The sequence below is a fragment of the Rhea pennata genome, chromosome 5 (genome assembly GCF_028389875.1).
Source record: "Rhea pennata isolate bPtePen1 chromosome 5, bPtePen1.pri, whole genome shotgun sequence".
Classification (NCBI taxonomy): Eukaryota; Metazoa; Chordata; class Aves; order Rheiformes; family Rheidae; genus Rhea; species Rhea pennata.
This window is the reverse complement of record NC_084667.1, coordinates 58,075,646-58,100,967: the sequence shown is the minus strand read 5'-3', so window position 1 is coordinate 58,100,967 and position 25,322 is coordinate 58,075,646. Positions and strand designations below refer to the sequence as shown.

The 25,322-nt window shown below is 34.6% G+C and overlaps 1 protein-coding gene across 2 annotated transcripts in view; it reads right to left on the bottom strand.

Moving 5' to 3' along the window:
• The window catches only part of PPP2R5C (protein phosphatase 2 regulatory subunit B'gamma), an 82,366-nt gene that overhangs the window by 6,438 nt on the left and 50,606 nt on the right, over positions 1–25,322 (bottom strand). For both annotated transcript variants that reach the window (XM_062576700.1, XM_062576701.1), the window contains 11 exons: positions 24,833–25,032; positions 17,603–17,713; positions 16,831–16,923; positions 16,594–16,724; positions 12,615–12,674; positions 9,551–9,659; positions 6,035–6,088; positions 3,673–3,843; positions 2,862–2,989; positions 1,729–1,830; positions 688–760 (listed from right to left, as the gene is read on the bottom strand). In XM_062576700.1, coding sequence (XP_062432684.1) covers positions 688–760; positions 1,729–1,830; positions 2,862–2,989; positions 3,673–3,843; positions 6,035–6,088; positions 9,551–9,659; positions 12,615–12,674; positions 16,594–16,724; positions 16,831–16,923; positions 17,603–17,713; positions 24,833–25,032 — 1,232 coding nt within the window. The remainder of the gene's footprint in view (positions 1–687; positions 761–1,728; positions 1,831–2,861; positions 2,990–3,672; positions 3,844–6,034; positions 6,089–9,550; positions 9,660–12,614; positions 12,675–16,593; positions 16,725–16,830; positions 16,924–17,602; positions 17,714–24,832; positions 25,033–25,322) is intronic.

Below are 25,322 nucleotides of genomic sequence, written 5' to 3'. Positions count from 1 at the left end.
TTCCCCAGTAAGCAAAGGAAAAAAACAAAGCAAAACAAAAACAACAAAAAACACCTCCCTCACCAATCCCAGTCCAACCCCTCCCTCCCGCAATACAAAATACCATGAATAGTCAAAAGAAACTTTTGTTTATCAAAATTTCAATTATGTCAGATTACTTCAGGAACTGCCTGATAGAATGTTTTACTATTAGTAAGAACCTGATGTGGAGGTCACCACAAATCAGGCCATCTCAAGTATGAAAAACAAATGCAGCAGACAAGAAAATGCAATATTATTTTAATCCATTTGACACAGGAAAACTGACCAGTCATAACTCACAGTTTGCAGAAAGATCTCGTTTGTAATATATTGTTTGTAAAACAGCTTTTCAAGAGAAACCAGTTATGGTATCTCTATATTTTCCACAATTTTGAACAATAACTTTTCAAACCACAATATGGTATATCTCCTACTATAAAAAAAGGAAAAAGTACTTCACATCATACTTTCCAGAAACATTTTTTTTTTAAAGAATTATTTGCACAAGAGAAAGGTTACAAATTTTAAAGGTATTTTTATTGTATATCTTTCATATACAATTAGTGAAATTGTTTCATTTCCAGGATCAGTCAGACTTGTTTCCCCCACTGATATTTAACAAAACTAAAGTACATAAACATGAACATGTTAATCTTTTCTAAATACCTGGGGATTTGATTTGGCTAGATTTTCTATTTTAACCCATGCTTCTTCTCGTTCTTTCAGTTTTAGCTTCTCTCTGAAAAATAGTTCAAAACCAAAAATGGCAAGAGAAGCTTGATGAACCATGTATCGCAATTTGTTCACTTTCTTAAACATAAGAAAATTCACTACAAGAATTAACAGAATATTTAAGCAATATCATCCATTTCAGCTAACTGCCCACTTATCATTGACAGGACAGTTTGCATCATATCATTACCATATCATATCAAAGCAACATTGAAAGGTTAAAAAGATCTGTATTTTCTCACAAAGACAACATATCAAGTGGACGATATCAGTTAATCTTTTATAATCGTACACTGTTACAATTAAAACAGAACACTTCATCTACACTGAAGTGTTTTTGGGTTTTAACTTTATATTCTAAGTTAAATTCTAAGTTAAATAAGAAAAATTACTTTTTTTCCCAATATTAAATTGAAATGTAAGAAACTAACAATGTGATTATATAACGTGGGCAGAGATTCTTAATGTTAGTCCAATGGCTTCAGGTAATAGTTTTAAGTAAAAGACCCAAAGACATGTTTGAACTGAACATTAATGGAGAAATTAAAAATTAAACATTTCACTTTGCAGAGGGGCTGCATGAATATATCGAATTCATCAGGATTATTCTGAAAAATAACGTATCAATGCCCTGTATTACGAACCCTGTATTTTTCATAGGTAAATTTAAGTTAAAAATATGCACATGTGCACACACAGAATGCAATGCACTGGAAAAGTGTTTTGTGAAGAACTCCATGAACACTTGAAGCCTTCTAAACTAAACACAGGATGTAAATTATTAAATCTTTTACACTGGGCTCCAAGATTAGCAGTGTCCATCTCAAAAAAATAAATTTTAAGAAGATGGCCACCTGCAACAGTTGTACCATAACCAAATAAGCATAAATTTCCAGTAAAGAGACAATTGTTTCTCAGAGCTAAAGCACTCTGAACACATTACTCAAGAACGGACACACTGACATGAAAACTTACTTCAGTTTTTCTGCTTTAAATTGCTGTGTGCAGTCATCGAACAGTTTTTGGTTCATCTCCATGAAGAGTTTCAGAGCATTGTATATCAAGCCATGTATTGTCCTATAAGTAAAACTTCTGGTTGAAACTCAGAGTACTTTAAACTTTGAAATCTATTTTTTCTGGTCAACAGTAGCCAATAGCCTACATAACTGGAAAATTACATCATTTCAGAATATGTGGAAACAAAACTAGATAACGGAACTTTCAGTTTACTGCATAAGGGCTAATCAAGTTATTAAAATCACTAACTTTGAATGCAGTTTAGTTATCTATGGTATTACTTCTCACACTTTTGTTGTTTTATCTTCATTTTAAAAAACTGCATGTATCAATATAGGACTAGTTTTGAAATTTAGAAGTTGACACTAATCAAACTAGAGCTATTAGAGAAAATACAAGATGACATTAAAGATCTAGGTATAAGAAACTTACTGTCAAATGACAAATCAGAGAAAAAAAATAGCCTAGAAAATACATCATTCTTTTGGAGAAAAGTCAGAGCAACAGCACTCATTTCAACATAATTATTCTGTGACTCTTTAGAAAAGTATTACTATTTAAATGTAGAAAACATACAAATTAAACAGAAGAAATCACCTGCCTTGTACAGCACTTATTTTTACAGAGTAATATAAATTTCTGTTCTAATCTGTTCCAAGTTACTGATCATCAAATCCAAAAAGTAATCAGTTAAATGATTACTTTGCACGAAGCATATGAGTTACTAGTGCAGGTGTACTGGGTACCACGACATCACTCATGCTCAAAACAGAATGAATGGATGGTCTTGACAACCAGAAAAGCAACCCAGAGCAATTCGTATTTGTTATGTACAACTGCATCACTAAATCCTCATTTTTTTAAAAAAATAATGAGCACATTATTTGTTCCTGCTTACATCCAGTGACAGCAATCAATTACTTTGACCATCGCTATACTTTTCATTTCTTTTACTATGTCTTGTGGTAGATTCATTCTGCATTCTTGGCCAAACCATCACCAGTCTCCTCAATTCACAGCTAGTACTAGTCTGTGGGACTTCAACAACCCCAGCAGTGTGGCAAAATTTTATTTGCACAAGTGTTTCTTACTTGTTCCAATGTGTCTTTGAATTCCGGTACAAGGATGGAAACATGATGGGTAGAATCTTTGCTGCATTATCACTAATTAAACTCATAATATATTCATTATTCCAGTAGTACAACGCTCGCTCCGCAACCTAAGACGACATAGTGGGGGGAGGAAAACACACAACACTTTCAAATGATCTCTATAGCAAATAATTGAAATCTAATAGAAAAAAAACCAAGGGAAAGGTGAGAAATATACAACTTAGGTTTAGACTTTTTTCAGGGCAAACTAGAAGCCTCTGAGGGAGCTGATGTGGGGTGGGGGGAGGAGAGGGAGGATTCCTTTTCTCCTTTATAGTAACATGATTCAAACTACAGCAAATGAACTCTGAAATTCAAGTTATTGCAGAAATGCTTTGCCAAAGAAAGTGTATTTGTAGAACTTTGTATTACACACAGTGAAATTACATACTGAAAGTGCTCATAATGTCTTTGGACATATATATGTATTTGGACATAATATATCTATTATAATGGTTCTTTCCTATGGACAGGATGTGGAGAACTTTATTGAACAGATACTTCAGAAAACAGTGAGATTTTAAGCTGAATGTTATGACACTACACTGAAGTGAATTATCCAATATGAACTTACATAGTGTACTCCTGTAAGGAAAACACAAAGCTAACATTAGGATCCCTAAAATTTGACCTCGAGACATGAAGACATTTTTCTACAACACGCAAAATTCGTTACAGTAAATGATAGTAGATACCTCGTCCTTATATAAAAATTCTGATATTATTGAACCTAAGTATAGTAAATACAGACCTGAAAGTGTGGACTGGACACACATTTGGCTAGCTGTCTGAAGAGAGGCTCCATAACTTTTACAAATTCAGATGGTTCAATAACATCTAAAATTTCTTCTAGTTCATTTAAAAACATGACTTCTTTTGGACTGTGAGTCTTTGGCCAATATTTTAGCAGTGCCATTACAACCTGTAGAAACAAAGTTTGCAGGAAAAATTGGATATAATTTTCAGAGTAATATGCCTTTGCCTTGTACTAAGTTAAATGTCATTAACAAATTTGACGTTTTATTGAACAGAACAAAATATTCAAATTTCTTGTCCCACAGGACAGATATGATTCGGTTCAGCGTCACAGAAACAACTGCTCATACGGTTAAAAACATTACAGCAGAAAACAAAGTTACAAACTTAAAGAGAAATTTACTTTTTTCATAAAACAAAGGATTAGAGAAAGTAACCCAGAAATCTAACTTAACATGATCAACAACTGAAAGTGCGAATTTGTTACTATGCTATAAATAGCCCTTAAAGTGCAATCAGTTTTCAACCTCTTGTTTTTTGAAGGTGTGCTCTAAAGCTTGAGAAAAGAAGTTTCTATCATTATATTTTAAGACAAGACTTACTATGCTTTGTTATGGTAGGGATGACACTTTTTCAAGGATGTTTAAATTTGTTGTTACTTTAAAAACTATTTTTCCATCTACGGAAACTTAGCAATAAATAATATCCAAATAGCAAGACATCTGCTTTTCAAAGGTACTGAATACATATGTTTTTATGTTTTGTAGTTAAAGACTTCAAAATCTGCACTTGCTGGAAGCTCTGGACATTTGCATGCCTATTATCAGTGAGCAGTTTCCTGCTAATGCTGTTTTGATACACTAAATTAACAGACAAATTGATAAGCAACTAAAAGCTGCCATTTACATAAACATATTTAATGACTAAATGAATCTCTTTGTCAACAAGACAATCTCTCCCCCTTTTCTATTCTACATTTTGACTTACTTTCTGGGTGTATATAGAAAAATTAATACTTCAAACACTTTTTCCTCTGAAATTTTCCTTTCACCTGAAATTTTTTCATCTTATATTGACTTCTTTTTAATCACTAAATTTTACCTCTTTCAATAAATTCTTTAAAAACTCTCTACCTTTTATTATTACCTTGGCTTGATTAGCACTAACTAAAGCCTCAGATATCCTGGAAGTAAGAACATGATGCAATGTACTTTTGGGAAGACGGAACCACAGCACAGATCATGTTTGAAATTAGAAAGTTACTGTGCACATACAAGTGTCAAGTGTACACAGAGCACTCAAAAGCCACATAAAAAACAAATGAGAGTGTCTAGCCCTAGGGATAGAACTGTAAAGTTAAAAAAAGTTTTCTTAAACTCTTAAAACAAATTTTATATGCAGCTTCTGATGTAGTTTGAAGTTGCAACAAGCCATTAGCCATTCTTTCAGTAAATTTTCCTTCTCATTTAGAAAAAGGCACAGTCTCTTTTGTCCTCTGAAATGAGGAATTGATAAAAATGTACTTTTCAAAATAAATTAAAAAGTTATAAGCAATATTTAGTATTAGTTAGGCAACAGCACAGTGAGAAATAATTGTATCTTCAAGTATGTATCATTGGATTGTCAAGCTGGACAATATGTTCTTAGTGAGGCCTTAGGAAATTTATGCAGACTGTATTAAATAATATGACAAAAGTCTTCTGAACTACTTCATGACAATTACAAGGGGACACAGGAAACAATTTCATTTTGTGATGGCCAGGATTTCCGCAGGGAACTTAGTATTTGATTGATGTATGTGATAAGTTTTAAAAAATAATGTTGTAATCATTATGCAGTAACTTGGGATCAAAAAAAGAAACAGATTAGGATGCTTATTAGTTCAGAGCTGTAATAGGAAATATGTAGCATCGTAACTGATGTCTGGAATGCAGCTAAAGTTTTAAGATCTTATACAGCATGAATGGCAGAAACAATGTCTGGAATTTGAAACCTTAAGAAATATTAAAATCTCCAAGTAGAGGAGTTCTTGCACAGTTGTACTTTTGATTTGTTTCAAGGATCACAATTTGCAGATGAACTGTCACTCAGTCAGCTAAAACAAAATAAGCAGAGCAAATTCTGGTCTATTTGTAAAAGGTATAGTCTTAATGTTCTCTTAATTAATTCTAGACATTGTCTAAACTGCTGAAAAACGGCACTTGATTGATCAAAATGGCTAAATAATTAGCTCTTCCTAATAAAACCAATTATATATGAATATTTTGTCCTCAAAACCTTCTTAAAAAGTCTACAGATGAAATATGTAGACTTTTCAAAATATTTCAAAATATGTAAGAATAGCAAGATAAACTTACTGGTTCTGTAAGTGTGCTGTCCTTTTCTAAGAACTGAACGACACAGTATGCCAGCTAAAATAAAAGAAGGAGGCTGTATTAACATTCACCACAAAACCACACTTTAGAATCACTACCGTAAGGGAAGAGTTCTACTGAATTCAAATAAAAAACAGTCTTTAAAAATAATTTCTTTAAATTATTTGGCAGGCAAATTAAATGCAAAAAAGTAACCAAACTTTACTGATACTTTCCCAACCTTCCCGCATCTGCTTTCATCTTTCTTCTGAAGATAAATCTTCAAGATTTATTTTATCATATAGACAAACACATAACTTTCAATTAAAGTTATCCAATACTAGTCTCTTAAGAAAGCAAGAGTTCAGAGAAGGAGAATGGCTTCAATGGAAATTACTTCTACTAGTTTTTTCTTCTCCCATTGTATAGTGGATCACATTTAACAGGAAGTTTGCCTCAAGCAGCTGCCTAGAACAGTATTGGTATGCAGTTTCTTTCCTCTATGAAGAGCCAGTTTATTTCATACAGTGGTAATAGTATAACTAACAGAAAAATAAATTTCCAGGATAAAGGAACACACATAGTTTACCCACCTCTGTCCCACCTTGCTCAAATGCCCTGCTTGTTCTACACAGTTTTTGTCATCTTTAAGTAAACAGATTAAATTTGATTAAATTATAGACAACTAATTGCTCACCTTAATACAAATACAAGCTTCAGAACCTCCCTGAACCAAATAGCCAGTTGGAGGCCAGTAGTGAATCAGCTCCTGCTGGCAGGGGAATAACCTTCCCATCTGCAGGTGCCTCATTTCCTTTGCCACAAGGGAAGGTGAACAGCCTCTCTTCTCATTAGCAATGAGAAAATGGACATGCACATGCTGAACACGAGATTCCCAAGCAAGGAGGGGAATTTGCATATACTTTTGGCAACGAAAACATTCTGCAAACTATTGCTCTAAATTTGAGATCTCACCTCTTTATTATGAAGGAAAAAAGGCTTATAAATCCCAAGAAAGTAATCCTAATACACAGAAACCTTAACATTTGGAAATGACAAATGTGGAGAAACAGTGTAAAAAGCTGAGAGAACACAACTGGCCTCATTCAGCCCACAAATGCAAAAGACAACGTTTTGGCTCCCAGCCGGCCTTACTGAGGCCGCTGGTGAAAAGCCAGAAAATCCCAATAGCTGACTTCAGTTAGAATTGGAAGAAAATCTTGGAACAGAAGTCTTTATTGAAGACGCCCATGCCTACAAGCTGCTTACTTTAAAGATCTGAATGCCCAGTCTCGCCTTTCATATTTGTGAATCTGACGCTTTCTTTTTAGACATAGTACTTTGCATTTCAGCACAATCCATCCTTTTAAAAATATGATTTAAAATTACAGTCTTGTCCTATAAAGTGCTTTCCACTTCACAGCATTTTTGTCAGGCACCTATTTATTAAATGCTTTTTATTTCATCAGCTAGGCTGGTCATAAAAAATACGAACAATCGTAAGTCCTAGGATTTGCTATACATTAAAGTGAACTGCTGATAACTATGCATAGTATTTTTCAAGCAGATACAAGCCTAGACTGAAATATTGTATTTACCAACTTCAGTTTTGAGAATCTTTGCCTAAACAGTCAATTATCACATCGCTTTTATCTATATTCACATCTCATGAACTGTTTAACCATTTGTTCTAATGCCTTTCCATTTATTGAAGTTTAGCTGATTAGCCTAATTCCTGTCCTGTTTTTGATGACAGCTACCAAGAACATCTCTAGATAATGTGAAGATAGTACAAAGACTATTATAACTAGAGCTCTCAGCTATTCTAAAGTTAATTTGAACTGAATATAGAGATCAGCTTTCTTTATGTATATCCAGTCCTTCTGAAAATCTGCCACTGTTGAAGCATGAATTTTTGTGGTTTTATTCTACTGTTTCAGTAGACTATGATACTCTTGTAGCATAGACAAAAGGGAAGTTCTGTCCTTCACAATGACAGAAAGCAAACCTTTAAGTCACAAGCAAGTTACTCAGAAGTTACTGTAGCACACAGAGAATTTATGGCCACAGCAGTAACAATTTGGTGTTTTAATACTGGTGTTTAAAAGTTTCTTCAGGGTTCCAACAGCTGAATACAACATATATGCCTGTGCCACCACTGTAACTGAAGACTGCTGACATTTTATTCACTCTAGAACCTGTCAAATCATTTGTCTGTTTCTTAGCAGTAGTCAGATGTTTCTTCTGGAATCAAAACCTCTTAGGAGTGAAGACAAAGGGTAAGCCCACTTGCAGTGCCTTCCCATTTCATTCAGCAGGACACGTGAGAGTGAAGAACAGACTGAACTGCTGAGAAACAACCAAGATGCCTCAGTAACCAAACTGCACTAGCCCCAGAAACCTGACACAAACACAAACAGAACACACACAACATCATAAGCTTTGCAACATGGCCATTGCATCTGGATACACCAGCATGGCTAGTCTCAGCCAAGCCACTACAAGAAAAGAAGTATCCCCTCCGTCACTGTTGTGTTTTTATCAAGTACTAACAAGGATGATAACCATGACGAAGAAATGGAAGTCACCTGAAGGTTTAGAACCATTAGTTTGTGAAGCAGGAATAAATAAAGATCCACCTATCTCAGGTAGGTTACAATAAAATCGATCGTCACAACGGATGTCTGTAGTAGGAGGGATTATAAGAAAGGTCAGGCTGGCCACATCCCAACAGCATGATGGGGTAGAGGGGGAGTAGAGGAGGAATATCAAAATGGGAACCACTCTAGTCTGTTACTTCAACAAGAAGCGTTGCAAGTCTCAGTACGCAAGATCTAAAACAAATACTTATAAGCACCTTTAATTGTCAGAGATTCACACTCAAACAAATACTATTAAAAAATTTTCTAAATTGTTATCAATCTTATTTGAAGAAATGGTACTTAATCTGGAGTATGCAAACTGATATAGAAAACGTTGATTTTCTAAATTAAAAATAAAGCCATGTAACAATTTTTTACAGAGATAATTTCAGAACACCATAATACTTTGTCTTCTCCAACTTCGTATGATTTCTCACTCTTACAGTGATTTTGGATGGAACTAGAACTCCGTATGCAGAAAATGCAGCTTGTTTAAAAGTGTAACGCAACTTGAATACCCCTTTTTTCCCTGTGTACTTCTAAAAAGGCTCATTGTATTAAATAATTACATCCTATTTAGTGCCAACTTCCTTTCAAAACAAAAAGTCTTAAGAAACTGAATTCAGCTGAAATCCTCCGTGTAGTTTATAAAAACTTGTTCAAGAAAAAATATATTTTTCTGCAATTTATGTATTTTTACACATTAAAAGCAAGAACATAGGTATAGAGAGATTAAATAATTTCCCCAAGGCCACTTAGCAGACAAGTGTCAGAGCTTAGAAGAGATTCCAAGTCAGAATGACCAGACACTTTCTGACTTTTGTAGACAAACTTACTTTTATAATAATATAAAACAAGTGTTGAACAAACAACTTACTTGTGGATGGTAGACACTGAGTGATTTCACTTTGTGCAATGGTAACAAAACCTTCAATAGGAATATTTTGTGCTCTTCTTTTAATGGTAAGGCAAATCCATTAATTATGCTGTCAAGGAAATAAATTTAATCATAAAAATCAAAATATGCACTACAGTACAGGATATGGCAAAACTCTTCTTTTCATCACTTCTTTAAGACCTCCTGGAGAACATGATTCCATCGAAAAATTTGTAAGTTAAACATACATCAGAGACTAGAGACATGAACATTCTTAATTTTTTTTTGTTACCTAATTCTTTAAAGAACACAAATTAACAGAATAATCAAGTCCACATCTGCCCACCCCTCACTCAAGTCTTTCATAGGCTCCAAACTCTTCTTTCAAGTAACTTACATGATTAGGTTTTATTTCAGATTTTAACTTTCTTATTCACTACGAACAAAGCTCTGAATTCGCTATGAACAAAGCTCTGAATACATATTCCTCACAGCTTCTTCACCTAATTGAAGAATCAACGAGACACTGTATGCTGAGCAGATCAATCCAGGACAGCAGACAAATGAAAATATAGACAGATTGCTGAAACATTACTAGTTCTACAAAACCTTAAATGTAACCAAATGGCATTTCTCACACAGGATTTCCCAGGTCCAGGTGAGTGCTGATGTAACTCAATACAGGATCAACAGCATCTTCATCTAGAAAGACAGTACTAGAATTCTGTTCTGTGTTCATTCACTTTGCTGGCACTAACTTCTGCCAATACATCCAGAATCTTATTGCCTATTTACTATTTTAGGTCTTGTGTTACTAATTCTAATGTTTTTCTCTCCAGCTAACAAGCACAGAAGATAGGCATGCAAAAGGACACTGACAAACTTGTATCTTAAAGAACACTTTTAAAGAATTCAAAGTAACACACAATTAAGATTTGATTTGCAATTCAATTCCTCCTCTTCAATCTTCTGTTACAGGTATCAGATCCTACGCTTTCCTATTCACGCTTTCCTATTCACTTCTTTTCAGTTGTTTCCTGCCTTCTCTCACTACCATGCACTGCTCATCACATATCTTCTCTTGAACACACACATACAGCCCAAGGACAGATTTTTGAATTGCTGAAAGACCACCTTACGGGAAAGAACTAGACAGTCCTAACTTTGAGCTGACAGCACCACAAAATAGGCAACAAAAGCAGCCAACAAATCAAGAAGTAAAACTGAAAAGAGATGCCTTTTCCAGTCTCTATTTTTAGAGAGTTTTTTCTTCTTTTTTTAATAAAGAATGTCACCAAAAGAACTAACTATGGATGCAACTGATATCCAGAAGATGAAAAGCCAAAATCCAGGAACCCAGCTAAAAACTGTTATTCTGAGTTGCATAAGAAGCTCTGTGTCAACAACATACTGTTTGAAACTCCTTACTCAGCTGAAAGAATAACCGCTATATAATTGCTAGAAATTTTGATTTAGAGACTTGAGGAAAAAAAAGTTAACTAGTACTTAACTTTTAAGTTTGTAAAGCTCTTAAATCTAAACGGACAAACTCTAAAGTTAAAAAGCTCTTGGCTTAATAGTTTAGAACAGTTAGCTAAATATTCTGAGATTTCAATTTTACACTCTTCACTGTAACTTGATCGGTGATCACTTGATTACAGAGCATTGAAATAAAGATAGATTTGTAACTTCTGTTAATTGTTGAACATTTCATTGAAAATTAAATAAAAGTAACTATTCTGGGCAGATAGAGAGGCCTAAGAAATGTTAAAACATTTTTCAAATTTCAACAACAACCTGGGCTACATTAGGAAGAGCACTGCCAGCAGGCTGAAGGAGGTGATTCTTCCCCTTTCCTCAGCTCTGGTGAGACCCTATCTGGAGTACTGGGTCTTGTTCTGGGCTCCTCAGAATGAGGAGGACATGGATGTGCTGGAACAAGTCCAGCAAAGGACCATGAAGATGACTAATGGATGAGAACATCCATCATACAAAGAGAGGCTGAGAAAGCTGGACTATTCAGCCTGGAGAAGCCTCCAGGGGGAACTTATCGATGTGTATAAATATCCGATGGGAGGCACTAAAGACGTGTCTCACTAGTGCCCAGTGAAAGGACAATATGCATTGGGCACAAACTGAAACACGGGGAATTCCATTTATATGCAAGAAAACACTTTTTAACTGTGAGGGTGGTTGAACACTGTAACAGGTTGCCTAGAGATGTTGGGTAGTCTCTCCTCCCTGGGATACTGAAAACCTGACTGGACATCCTTCTCTAGGTGATCCTGCTTGAGCAGTGGGGTTGGACGAGATGATCTCCAGAGGCCCCTGCCAATCTCAACTATTCTCTAATTCTGTGAATTTTACATATTCCTAAAAATAAATCACCAGTGTCATTAAGCTATTCATTTTTAGGTACAAAGATATGGAGAAAGTATGAAATAAATCTAACTATTCTTTAAAATACATTAATATATTTAAAACAAAATCTTGCACATTTATTAGAGAAATCAGTTTATAAAAACACATCAGTTTGGACTAAGCTATTGGCTTTTAAAGTTGTACAGTTTAAGATTCAAGGGCTTTCAGATAAATCAGTAAGTTTACTACAGAATAAGATTTCAGAAATGTTGTTTTGTTAGATTTAATAACTTACAAATAACTGATTAAATAACTTCTGAAGATTTAATAACTTGTTTCCTGTGTTTACCTATCATACATTTATTGATGTTAGAATAATTTCAAAATAAATTTTAACTTATTACTTGCTAAATAAATAGTTTCATTACAACCAATCTTAATCATGGGAATCATAAACTAGAAAATAAGACTTAAAAAAATAAGGTTTAACATTGTGACATCCTAAGACATTGCCATGAGATTGAAGTTTTGTTCCATTTTTGCAATCTTACAAAAAAATTCTTAGTTGCAGCTTTGCCATATTATAGGAAGTTTTTATTAACCTCATCTCAAAACAATCTATAATTGTCAACTTTATTTTTAAAATCTCACCTCTGAAATCTAGCGGGTTGATGAGTTTAATTAGACAAAATCTACAACTTACCTTCCGAGTATTTCCAGTAATTCTGCTATGCCATTGTGATGTTCTGTTTCATAAATAAACCTAAACAAACAAGCAAAAAACAGTTTTACTCAATTATACTCAGTTAAGGGAGAAATCTACCACTAAGATACTGACCTAACATTACATGTAGCCTTAACCTACCAGGTTTTAGTCACTTAGTAAAAGGAAAATAGAAACACACAGTGGAAAAGAAATCCTCTGCAGAGTTCATGAAAATATTTTAATAGTGTGAGAAATTTTTCTAAAATCCTCCATTTAGTAATACATTTAATTTCTGGATATTTGTATTTTAAGAATTACTTTCTTGCTGTACTCACAATGTTCTAGTGATGGCAGTAAGTCATTTTGAGTATTCTCATACTTTAGATTATGAATTGTAATGTCCCAGTGTTAAAGACAGTGATAGCTTTTGTTTTCCTGAAGCACGTTCTGTAGATGTGCGTACCGTATACAGAAACACAGATCAATAGCACATCAAGCTGCTTTCAACCTTCATACTTGCTTGCTGTTTTCTCCCACATTTAACAATAGTGCATGCATTTGACCATTTTTCTAGCAGTCATATTCTATGCCTTTTCAGAAAAGCAAAGCTGAACACAAAAACGATGCTTTAAATATTAAGATAATGCAGAGCATTTGATACAATCGAATGCCATGGCTCAAACTCCTGCAGAACAGGTCAGCACAGGATGTTCAAACAGTCCCTACTTATGGATCTAAAAGGCTCTCTGGCCTCTCACAGATTCTACACATACAAAAGGCTCTGTAATAAGCAGAGGAGGCAATTTTTTCCTGAATTTTCTTTTGACAGAGGTGCAATTTACACCTCAATCTCCTTTCCTCTTCCGTTCTTCTCAATTGCCTGAATGCAACTTTGAGAGACTTCCACACACTACTTCAGTTGTTTTGTAGATAATTATTAAAAAATTATACTTATTAAAAATAATTTTCTATTTAAAAACTTTTCAGATTGGCGCACTAATAACTACTTTTAATTCAGAATATTTCGTATGACAGTTTTGTCTCCTTAGAAAGCATCTTATGTATAATTCAGAACAATGATTCCAGGAGAAACTAAATACACTCACATGGAAATCTTAAGTAAACAGGAACATACTTCCCCCCACCCCCCAATGTAACATACAAGAACAAAACATTATCAAAACAGAATTTATGTACTCCTTATGCAAGCCTAATCAAAACATGAAGAATTGCAAAAAAAGTACAAGAAAAGTAAACCTGAGAAATTCTTTGCATACTGTAAGAGCTCATCATGCACTCAACTAATTCAAGACAGAAGTTGAAAAAACCTTCCTTCCTTGTGTTCACGTTCAAGAAACTAATTTACATTCAGATGCAAAAAAAAAAAAAAAAAAAAAAAAAAAAAAAAAAAAATTTTCTGGCTCCTAAACATTACAAAGCTGAGGATAAAAAATGAGAGGGCTTCCCCCTACCGCTAACTTTGTACAGAAAAGCAGTTTCTACAGTACAAATGACATAATTTCTCACATAAATTTCAGATTAAATTAAATTAAAATTTCAGATTTTTTTTCTTTTAAGTACAAACCATTATAAAGTTGATGTAATAACTATATTAAGTCTTTGGAAAGTCGTGCTAGAATAAACTATAGTCTAAGACTCTATTTCCATTACTTCTGAACGTAACCAGCGCAAGAAATAACAAATAAAATGAAGTTCAGAAGTGAATCATAATAGACTATGATGTTGGTGGATAATCTGGCTCAAATATTATATGAAATCACATATTTTAGAATTAATAAAAACTAGGCACAGACAAAAGAAGTTTAAATCCTTTCATTTGAAAGATATACCTGTACCTTTTTCTCAGCAAATATTAGCTTTCCACATGTCCAATCAAGAGCTGTTGTCTGCAGGACAGCGAAGACTTATTCCCTATTTTAAAGCAGCTCCTTCAAATATCCTCCAAAGGCTTACTTGCTACTATCTACGGAGATAAATTCCCTCTACAACTGATACTGCTGGGTGCCATTCATAAAACAGCAAAAAGCTGTCACACATTTGGTGCTATTTTCTTAAGGGTGTAGCACCATACATTCATTTCAGGAGGAAAACAACAGCAGTAGAGCAAGAGAGAAGCCTGATGGAAAGCATCTAAGCCTGCTACACAACATATCGACTTTTATGGGAAAAAAGGTATACCAAAACTAAGAGACTTTAAAAAAGCCTTCTGTTGTCTCCTCATTAACATGAAGTGTCATAATGCACACTTAAAAACGGAGAAACAAATCCAAACTGTGTTTTAGTAGACATCAAGATTCTTGTTGCACACTGTGAAACCCAGAAACACAGAAATTACTTGCAGATGGCACCAATATGTTTGGATATCTACTTAGTAGATTTATGTTAAGCATCAAATGGGTTCCCATATCTGCTGACTAAATGTATGGAAACAGTAACTTCACAGCATTCTCAACATTACAATACACTCTTGTCTAGCTTTTGCTTTCTCTCCTTATGATCCCCATGAAATATAAAGGTATTTCCAACCTCTCTGTTTAAGAAAATTAAGCACAGTATTTTAATTACATAGAAATCTGCTGTAGAATAACCTGTCGATATCCTTATTTTGCCTGTTTTGTATTCAATATCGTTCGTGCAAGTATTAATTTCAGTAACACTGACAAAATGGAAGTAAAAATCTATTCAACACATACAGGTGGTAAAACCAGCTGTTGAATTCTATAATTTACTGCACTGAGAACTGCAAACCCATGGTGTCTATCTGCTTTTTCCAATACTTTAAATTTGTATTTATTGCACTAACTTATGTAAGTTCCAATTTCTACAGCTTGTAAATACAGTAATTTTCGTTATGTAGCAAAACACATAAGGGAGGGGCTCTATCCATGATTAAAGCTTTAACTGCTGAAATAATACACATTTGGTCTAATATTACACAAGTATTCATGGAGATTATGCAGCAATCTAAATAAAATTCCCTAAAAATACTGTCCATAATCCAGAGGAACAAACATTAAGAACAATACTGAGGAAATAAATAGGCAGGCAAGGTCAACTGTATGTTAAACTTCAGCTCTAAAAAAAAAGTCTATACTGGTCTCACTTTTCAGTAGTATATTCTAGATGGTAGCCTTCAACTCTTGTCAAGTTCAGTAGTATTGATTTGAAGTGTTCCAACCCTAGATAAGAAGGGCATTCAGGTGATGACACAAGAATGCCAATATATTCTCTTAGCTTTCAAAGTACAAGCATCATCAATTAAACAACAGTAACTGAGCACCTGCAGCACCCAATTCCTTTAAACATTTCTTGAATGTTCCAGTCTTAGGGGTTCTCTCAATTCAAGAGGGGTTTGCTACAATACTAAGCTAGAGAATTTGAAACGGTACTGTAATTTTGTATTCACATCTGATACAATGGCAATGAAAACACACTTTAAAGCAACTTTAGTAACACAGTAGGTTAATTTTTCATCTTAGATGTTTCTGGTTTGGAGTAAAACTGCAGTATATTCTATAGCAATCAAAAAAATAAAAAGTTTTCACCAGCCACGAATGGTATATCTTAGTTTTGAGGAAAGAAAATGCAGTAAATGTGTTCCTTAAAACAAATTCTAGATTTCTCAGCCATTCTACTTAAGTAGCAATACGTGTGTCATGAAGAAATACGTTTTAATAAAACACTACTGTAATAGAAATACTACTATGATAAAAAGGCTTATAGATAAAGACACCAAGCCACCCACTGAATCACCAACAAATAAATTCAGTTGCCAAATGTTCTATGCAAGACTTCCCTAACTTGAATCTCCCAGACTGGCTTTAGCTATTATTAGATGTAACATATAAACTTACTAAGAATAAAAAAACAAAACAAAACAAATTTGCTAACAGTGTTTTGTAGTGTATTTAGTCATATACCTGATTATATGTACCATGTGAAGATATTGACATACCTATAAAATATATTATTAATTTGTTTCCGGATGTAAGCTCTTAGGCCTAAGAATTTCCCATATATTCTGTGAAGAGTAGTTTTAAGAAAATCTCTTTCACGAGGATCTTCACTGTCAAAGAGCTCTAAAAGCTGCAAAGAGGCAAAAGAAAAGATGTACTTTTACTTGAATCTAAGGCATTGTAGAATAATTTTGATTTAAAACTTGAAGTTAAAAATTCTTTTTTTTTAACCTCACCTGTAATACAAACTTCTGATCAATATATTTCTTAGCTATATTAGGTTGGAAATCTGGAGATTCTAAAAATCTTAAGAAAAACTCGTAAACAAGCTGCAAGAGAAAAGAATAAAAAAAAAAGTCTTTTAAACCAGCAATAATTTTATAAACAGTACCTTGCTAGATTAATTAGTTGCTCAGAAATGCACTATGTTTTTATTTATATACTACTGTTTTAATAAAAAGCTGTGTTACACTTAACAGCTTTGTTCCTGCCCTCCCCACATAGTATGTGTTTATACTTTCCCCCATGCCCTCCCATGTAGCAGTACAACAAGAACTTAGGTTAGATTGCATTGAAATTCTACAGAAATGCACTCCTAGATTTTACTCAGTGATATTTAGTAACCTAACATTTATCATGCTCAGCACTATGTATTCGGAAAAGTCTGTTCTCCTCTGTTTGTCTCAGTGCCTCCAAAAAACAGAGCTGTGCCAGAGTCAGATCAAAGCACTAACAGTGACAAACTGAAGCTCATTTAAAGGCACAGCAGTTACATTTGTACCGCAAGAGGCAGGCAAGCCTTTGACCTCTAATATAATAAACCAGATTTTTAGAAAAGATTATCAATGCAAATCCAAGAAACTCTTTAAATATTATAGACAAATATAATTGATTTAGCTAACTTAAGATGACTGCTGAACTCATTCCCCAAATTACTCTGAGCCAACTAAAAATGTCTTCAGTGTCAAAACTCATTTAGACTATGACATCCCAGTCTTCATTAAATACCTGTAGATGAGGCCACGCAGCTTCTAAAGTTGGTTCATCTTCCTCTGGATCAAATTCTGCTCCCGTAGGATTGGAAGATGGTGGTAATGTTCGAAACATATTAACTGCAAACTGAAATCACATGTGACCTTAAGAACTCAGAAACAAATTAACCATTTAAGAACATGACTTTAAGATGTTTTTGCAAGAATTCTTTATGTGAACTATTTCAAATGTACACAAAAATACAGGCTACATACTCCAGGTAATTTGAACAAAAATAAGCTATAGTTATTTTTCTTTAAAGATTTTTTTTTTAAAACTTGGAGAACACTTTACCATCCAGTACTCTCTAAATTACAAACCTGACAAATATTTTATAAAAATAGTCCTCTGATTTAATTTTTTATATGTGTATGTATACACACAAAATATATATATATTATATACATATAATCAAACGAAATAAACATAACAAGTTAAACTAAACAAACACACAAATATACATGCATACACATGTTTTGAAAGTTCATGTGAATTTATAAAAAAAATTTTTACAAGGTCTGGCAAACAATCTTCAGAAGCGGAAGCCAAACCAGACATGCAAAAATAAATACTAGCTGCAACTGCTCTTCTAAGTATTACTAGTGTTTCATTTCACGCTGTGGATACATATCTGTGGAAACACTTTAAAATTGAATTCTTCCCTCCCTCTGCTAGTGGTACTTCCAAGTCACTCTCTTAAACCTTGCCCATCCACCTAACATCATGAAGATGGAGGGCCTGGGAGAAACGCACATGCTGATCTTTAACCTTTCATTTCATCTCAACTTTCAAACTTTCCAATAACCATTAGCATCCTCACGGAAGGGGAGCAGACTACAGGGACAAACTGCTTTTCAAGATATTTATGTACACATAGGTAAATGGTATCTGTGCTGCCAAGTGCTTGTCCACACATTCATACTGTGTGTGGATCCAAGCAGCAAAATCTCTTTAATTTGAAGAGTGTTTCAAAGTCTTTTCAAGGACAATATATGGCTCAGCAAACATGCCAACATAGGGCACTTCCAGGAGCAGTTAGGGAAGGGAGAAGGAGAGAAAACAAACAAAAAAACAAAACCAAAACAAAACAAAACAAAAAAAAGAAAAAGAGAACCCCCCAAACCCTTCACACGCACAATCCTCTCTCCCCCTGGAAAAGCCGCTCACACGAGAGACGTGAGAGAGCACACATGCGCCTCTGGAACTGGCACTGAACCGAATGTCTGATGGCAGGATGCAAAAGAACATTTTATTTTCTTCAAAAATGGAAACATTCCTACAGTTTGAACAAGTATATAATATAGTTCAATTTAAGAAAAAAAATCCACAAATTTGAGTTATAAGTCTGGTCACTTTTAATGTAACTATTCAGATCAGCAAGGCCTACTCCAACATCATACTTCAATCTACTCTTTAATGCCATAATGCCAGTGTTCATCCTTTTCAAGTTGTACTGCAAACAATCACACACAGATATTTTTGTTACTCTTCCCACAAAGCTATTTTGTTGGTTTGTTTTTACAAGCAGTGTCAAAGCTTTCTTGTTGATCATCTGCAGATGACCCTAAAGCTCTGGAAGATTAAGGTGCAACAGCTTAAAAGATATTATTTAGCAGAGGAACCCTTTCTGCCCAGCTTTGGTGGACTCTGGGAAGAACAACAGAATGACGTGTCCCTCTTCACGCTCTGCTGACATCCCCATCTGGCAGTTCGGCAGAGCAGACAGCGGGAGGCAGCAGCAAACTGCATCAGTTAAATAGCACAAGAATTAGCGCATCGCGTAAGAAGGTAAAGTCATCCTCATGCTCCTTTCTGAATATTCTTTCAAGAATTGAGATGTAGGTGTGATACAAACTAAGACTGGCTTATCAAAGTAACGTTTTTTTCAGAGAATTAGAAGTAAGGCTAAGACATTCCCTTTTTAAAATTGCAGGCATTAAGCAACAAAACCTCTAGCCTTTCTTAGGAAAAAAAAAAAAGAGAGAGAGAGAGAAAAGAAAATCCCCCCAAACAAAAAAACTTTAGTAAGGTGAAAATTCACAATAATCAATGGTTTTCCAAGAAAAACTCAGAAAGCTAAACTTGGCATTCTCACTTGCTGAGGTGGTTAAGCAAATGGAAGAGTAATCAGCCTTTTCTGAATGAAAAAGGCTCAGCCTCCAGCTATATTAAAAAAAAAAAGAGAGAGAGAGAAAGAAAAGTGTGTTGCAAAGTGCAATGTTTTATATCATTTAAGGTGGGGGAGGGAAAGGGGAGCGAGGAGGGATATCAAATAAAGAGTTAAACTCGCAAAATGTGGAACAACTTGTTCCATGAGCACTGGAACCAATTTCTTCTTGACTCTGTGCTCTATATCCTTGGCCAACAGGACAGGAAACCGCTCAACTGAAGCTGCAGCATAGCACTGAGGGCACAAATCAAAACTTTCACCTATCAAGCCACCAAAATTTCTGAAGATTTACAGAGAATTAACATCTTTAAGACCTCTGCCTTTCAGTTAAATGACTGAAGTCTTCCCTAACTTCTCAACCTTTTAACCAAACTAAAGAGACTCAAACTGCAAAATCCAATTTCCTTTGAGAACAAGGCCAAATTCCCAGAAAAATGCTAAGTAAATGTGGTATAAAGCATTAAATCCTCCTCCTCCAATTTAAAAAAAAACACAAAACCAAACCAAAAAAAACCCCAAACCTAAGTCCAAATAACCTTATCAAATCTAAGTTTTACTGAACCTGGGTAATGGGCCTGAAGTCTCCCTGTGAACCATTAGCATTAATGGTTCTAAAATGGTACTTGGCTCTAAAAGATGCAACTTAGGAGGATTGGAGAACAAACAAACAAACAAAAAAAAAAAAAAAAAACCCAAAACCTTGAATTTTCACAGCTTCACAAATATGTTTTATATGTAGTTATGCTCTCTGTTTTTCTGGTGGCCCATTCTGCATAACAAGGGAAAACATTTTCAAGCAAGACAGTATCACAGTGATACTATACTCATTTTCACCTCCCTTGTGCTGAGCAGCCTGAATACTGACATGAGTAGCTCTGAATTACAGCTTTAAAATTTGAAAGTCTGCGCCTTCCATATTAACAATAAAGACACCTAACAGATAAATAAAGCCACAAAGTATACACTTTTACTCACAGTATCACCTTTTACTCTGCACTGAAGATCAGTGTAAAAAAAAAAAAAAAGAATAAAACAACCCCCCCAAAATCTCCCAACAGACTCCCCTGTATATAAGTACATCATTTCATTTCCACAATGTAGTGAGAATTGCTTTAGCTGCCAAAATTTCTTAGTTAAAATTAGACCAGTTTATATGGATTTTAAAAAGGACCTCCTCAGTGAAATTAATTATATATTAGGAATTTAAGAAGTAATTAGTCTATGTGCTTCATGAAAATATTAATTTACAATCCACAAATACTTCATGATCATCATTATTTCTGTAGCTCTCAGAGTAATTTCCTTAATTTAGCCTTATTCTTATGAAAGTTTGATCTACTTTTTTCTTATAACACTACAACTCTAGATCTTCTCCAAATCCAGGACTTCCTTAGCCTCTTCTTGGCTCCCTCTGGTATCATCTCACTGGTTTGCTGGACTCATGAATATTCCTATTAATGTTCACTTTGATAATCTGTGTTAAAATCAATACTATCTGTACATCATCCATACTTTCCTGAGATAGAAAATAGAATAACTTGGGTTTGTATTCTATATAGAATCACAGAATCGGTAAGGCTGGAAAGGGACCTCTGGAGATCATCTAGTCCAACCCCCCTGCTCAAGCAGGGTCACCTACAGCATGTTAGACACGGTTGCAGCAACAAAGACCCCCCTTGCTGAAGCCCAGGCTTGAACCAGAGACCTTTAGACCTTCAGTCTAACGTTCTTCTAGCTGAGCTATTTTGATATAGCTATTAATATAGCTATTAAACTCACACAAGTTCTAGGAATCTAACATCCTCAGCTTCTACGCTCTTGACAAACCAGCTTGCAACAGAACAATCTCAAAGCACGGCTTTCTTCAAAAGATAGCCTAAAAAAAAAAATTCCTGCTAAAGGAGAATCTGTAACTGATGTTTTTATTTAAATATCTTCCAGTTTTGGAGAAAGGTAAGTTCCTGCTTTGAGGATAATCCATACTAACTATAATACATGTGAATAATCAAACATATTTAAGTGCTCAATAAAAATATTTCCCTTCACATCTTTGCTTACAGGTGTAAAGAGTATTTAAAGGATATGTCAGCTGGCTCTTCAGGGAAGGAAGTGAAGTTACTCTTGCATTCACACTGGAGAATAACATTTCAGTCATTTTAGGAACTTTTTTTTGATTTTTTTAAAAAGGAAAGTTATGATTTACATCAAACAAATAATGGAACTAAACTGCCAGATAAGTAAGATCTTATTATAAATTAATCCACGACAGTTAAAGCAAGAACAGACTGAGGCGGGAGCATAAATGGACACGACGCAACCACTAGAACTGTAACAAAAATTCAGAGGATAAATACACATTTCTCTTCTATCAGAGCAAAATAAAAATTGAAGATATTGAAAGGGGAAAACATTTTTTAATGTAGATTATTGCTTGTGAATTTCATTGCCCAAAGTGTTTGGCCTAAGTAGTATATTGACAAATTCAAACAATAATTAGACATTATATAGATAAGTAACCTCCAAATTGCAAAGCTGTACAGAATGGCATAGTAACGTCCTAATTTCTAAGCCAACTACCACCTCAAAGAAAGAAGGAAAGAAAAGCAACCACAAAAAAAAGACTTCATGTTTTACAGCAACCTCTACACTGAACTAGATGGATTATTACTCCAAGGTGAGTCCTAATATATACAGGAATCCATTTCTTACTGCCCCAAATCCATACATGACTTTATAAACTGTTTTTAGAAGGTAAAAATTAAACATCTATGTCAAAACAATAAAAACAATCCTAAGCAAATTTTGAATGGCTGCTTGGACTCCACTATAGTCAGAATTTTGAACACCCTCAAAGATAAGTCATTGCAACTGTTCTGCAAAAAACTCTACATACTTGAGTCAAGCAACTTACAGAATGTCCTTAAGCTTTCCAAACCAAGACAACTCTTGCCAAATCTGAGTATTTCTTGATAAATGCACTCTTACTGGAAAAATTTCTTTATTAATAGAGTTTAATGGAGTAGCAGCACATTACTTACCAACATCTCTTGGAAGAGTCTTAACATGTGTGAACACCATTAGGTTTACTTCTCCTTAAATTCCACACATAATCAATTCATAAATCTACTACATTCGTCCATAGAACTTAGCAAAAGTACACCTCTGTCTGAACATACGTGCTTGAAAGAGAGGCTTGTAATATCTCCGCAGGAGGAAGACAGTTGTTTCAGAATAGGTGATTGAAAGAAAAATGTTCCATAAAAGCAGCCTAAAAAAATGCCATCAGAATTCAACCTCAAAATACAAGTCCTGGTGCCTTCACTGACAATGTCTATCACAGTGCTGTATACATCACATGCCAGAGAATTCCAGGCCATTTAGAATCTTACACAATAAAAATATTTTAAATTCACTGAAAGACAATTGTCAAACTGAAAGACATATTGTACATATTGTCAAGATGCTCTGTGTGCGCCCAGTAAGAAACTGGTGATTAAGATGACAGCCAAATTCTGCACTAAGATGTATTAAAGTGACAGAAGTTCAGACTACATTATCACTAGTTGCACCTGAAAGTGAAGGAACTACATATTCTCCAGGACCACTGCAGTCATAGCTGCTTAATGTAAGAGAAATTAACACAGGAGCATAATGCACAAGTCATGAATTTAGGGGTGGTTAAAACTTCATACACAGAGCAAATCCTAATGTCAGACACTGAACCTCTCACAACGAGCTCAATTTTATCTAAATTAAATCTCAGCAAATTTATTCTCTTTCATACCTTCCTTAGTGTCAGATATTCCAAAAGGCGCAACCAAATAGCAAAAAAACAAAAGACAAATAAACTATCAACATGCAGAAAAAGCCACGATCCCGTACCTCTCCTTTTTTTTTTTTTTTTTTTTTTTTTGAACGTTTGACATTTACAGTTATATGCAGTCCTGTAGAAGTTCTCATGAAAATAAATTCTGCATCAGTAAATACTTAGGAGGCCGACTTAGGCAACAAGTAATCTTCAGTATAAATGAAGAGGGTATATTCAAGCCATACTGTAAATCCTTAGAATCTTTCTGAAGGAGCTTTAAAGTCTCTATGACTTGAAGCAGGACCTTAACATTCGATTGAGTTCGTGTTTATGTTAAAGATGTGCTGTTTTCTCATTCCCCTGAAAATTCACCCCAAGCTATAAAGTCTTGGGAAAAATGTCAGTCACACATGCTGAAGAGGTTTGTGTGGACTTAGTAGTTAACTACTTCAGAAGATGCTCTCTGTTCTCAGTGTATTCCCAGCAATGACAAGGACTGAGGCTCAACAGCTACTCTGGGCAACTGGTGTGCAGGCACCACCACACTGAGAGCAGAAAGACTCTGCTAGTTTCAGAGCCTCTTCTGCCCGAGTAGACTTAAGTGGATTTAGCATGACAGACAAAATAAAACGTGGCTAGGTGGCCAAAATTTGGATAGCAAGCTGGGAAGAAATGGCACAGGTCTAAATAGTTTACATAGCTTGTTCCGAAAGAATCCTCATTTTTCATCCTGTGTACCATATAAGGTCTGAAACTCTATCTCAGCTCTCAATACTGAATTAAACCAATCACTCATGGGTACTGGATGTGATCATATAAGTTTAAGTTTCAAACTTGTAAGGGGATCTTAATTCTAATCATCTTAAGATGTTTCTCAAATTCTCCATTTTGGAATACAAACGTTCTTTTAACTCTGCATCTGCAACTTTTCTCCAAATTTTATATATGCCTGTTCAAAAAATGATTTGTGAAAAGAAAGCATTTATAAGATTTTACCAACTTAAGCCATAACTCTGCTGTATATAGGCACAACAATTTACATCTTACAAAGAGGAGGAATTGACACTCGCAACAGGATTAAAAAGTATTACTTTTTTTTTTCCAAATGTACAAATGTATTGAAATCTTTATAATAGGGATCAACTAAAACTTAAGATAAATTAATAAAGCCAAAGAAGCAATTGTGAATTAAAAAAATACAAAATGTTCTAATTCTTAAATCACTTACCATATGTACTACTTCTGGGTAAATAGGCTCTGTAATCACATTGCGATTGTGTGTGATATATTCTACCATTTCACTTAAAGCTGCTCGTTTTACTTCCTTCCACTTTAGGTCACTTAGTGGATCAGAAACAAAGTCAAAAAGAACACAACATTGTCGCAACTTCTGGATAAAAAGCTTTTCTTGATCAGCAGGAGGAACATCTGAAAAGTGAAAATAATTGATTATAAATGATGTTGTCATTTCACTCTTCACTCTTGTCCCCATTTTTATTTCCTGAGACGCTAAAGTAACAGCAGATAAGACTACAAGCAAACATTCTGAATGTTCAAGCAACTTTGAGGAATCCAGTGGTCCAGAGTCTGATACATGACAGGGTAACAAACAGCAACAGTGATGTGCACTTGTATTTCCCAGAAATTGTTTTTCTTTCCATGCAGTAACTAACAAAAAACCCTCCCCTCCATATAATAATAACCCTCCCCTCCCCTGA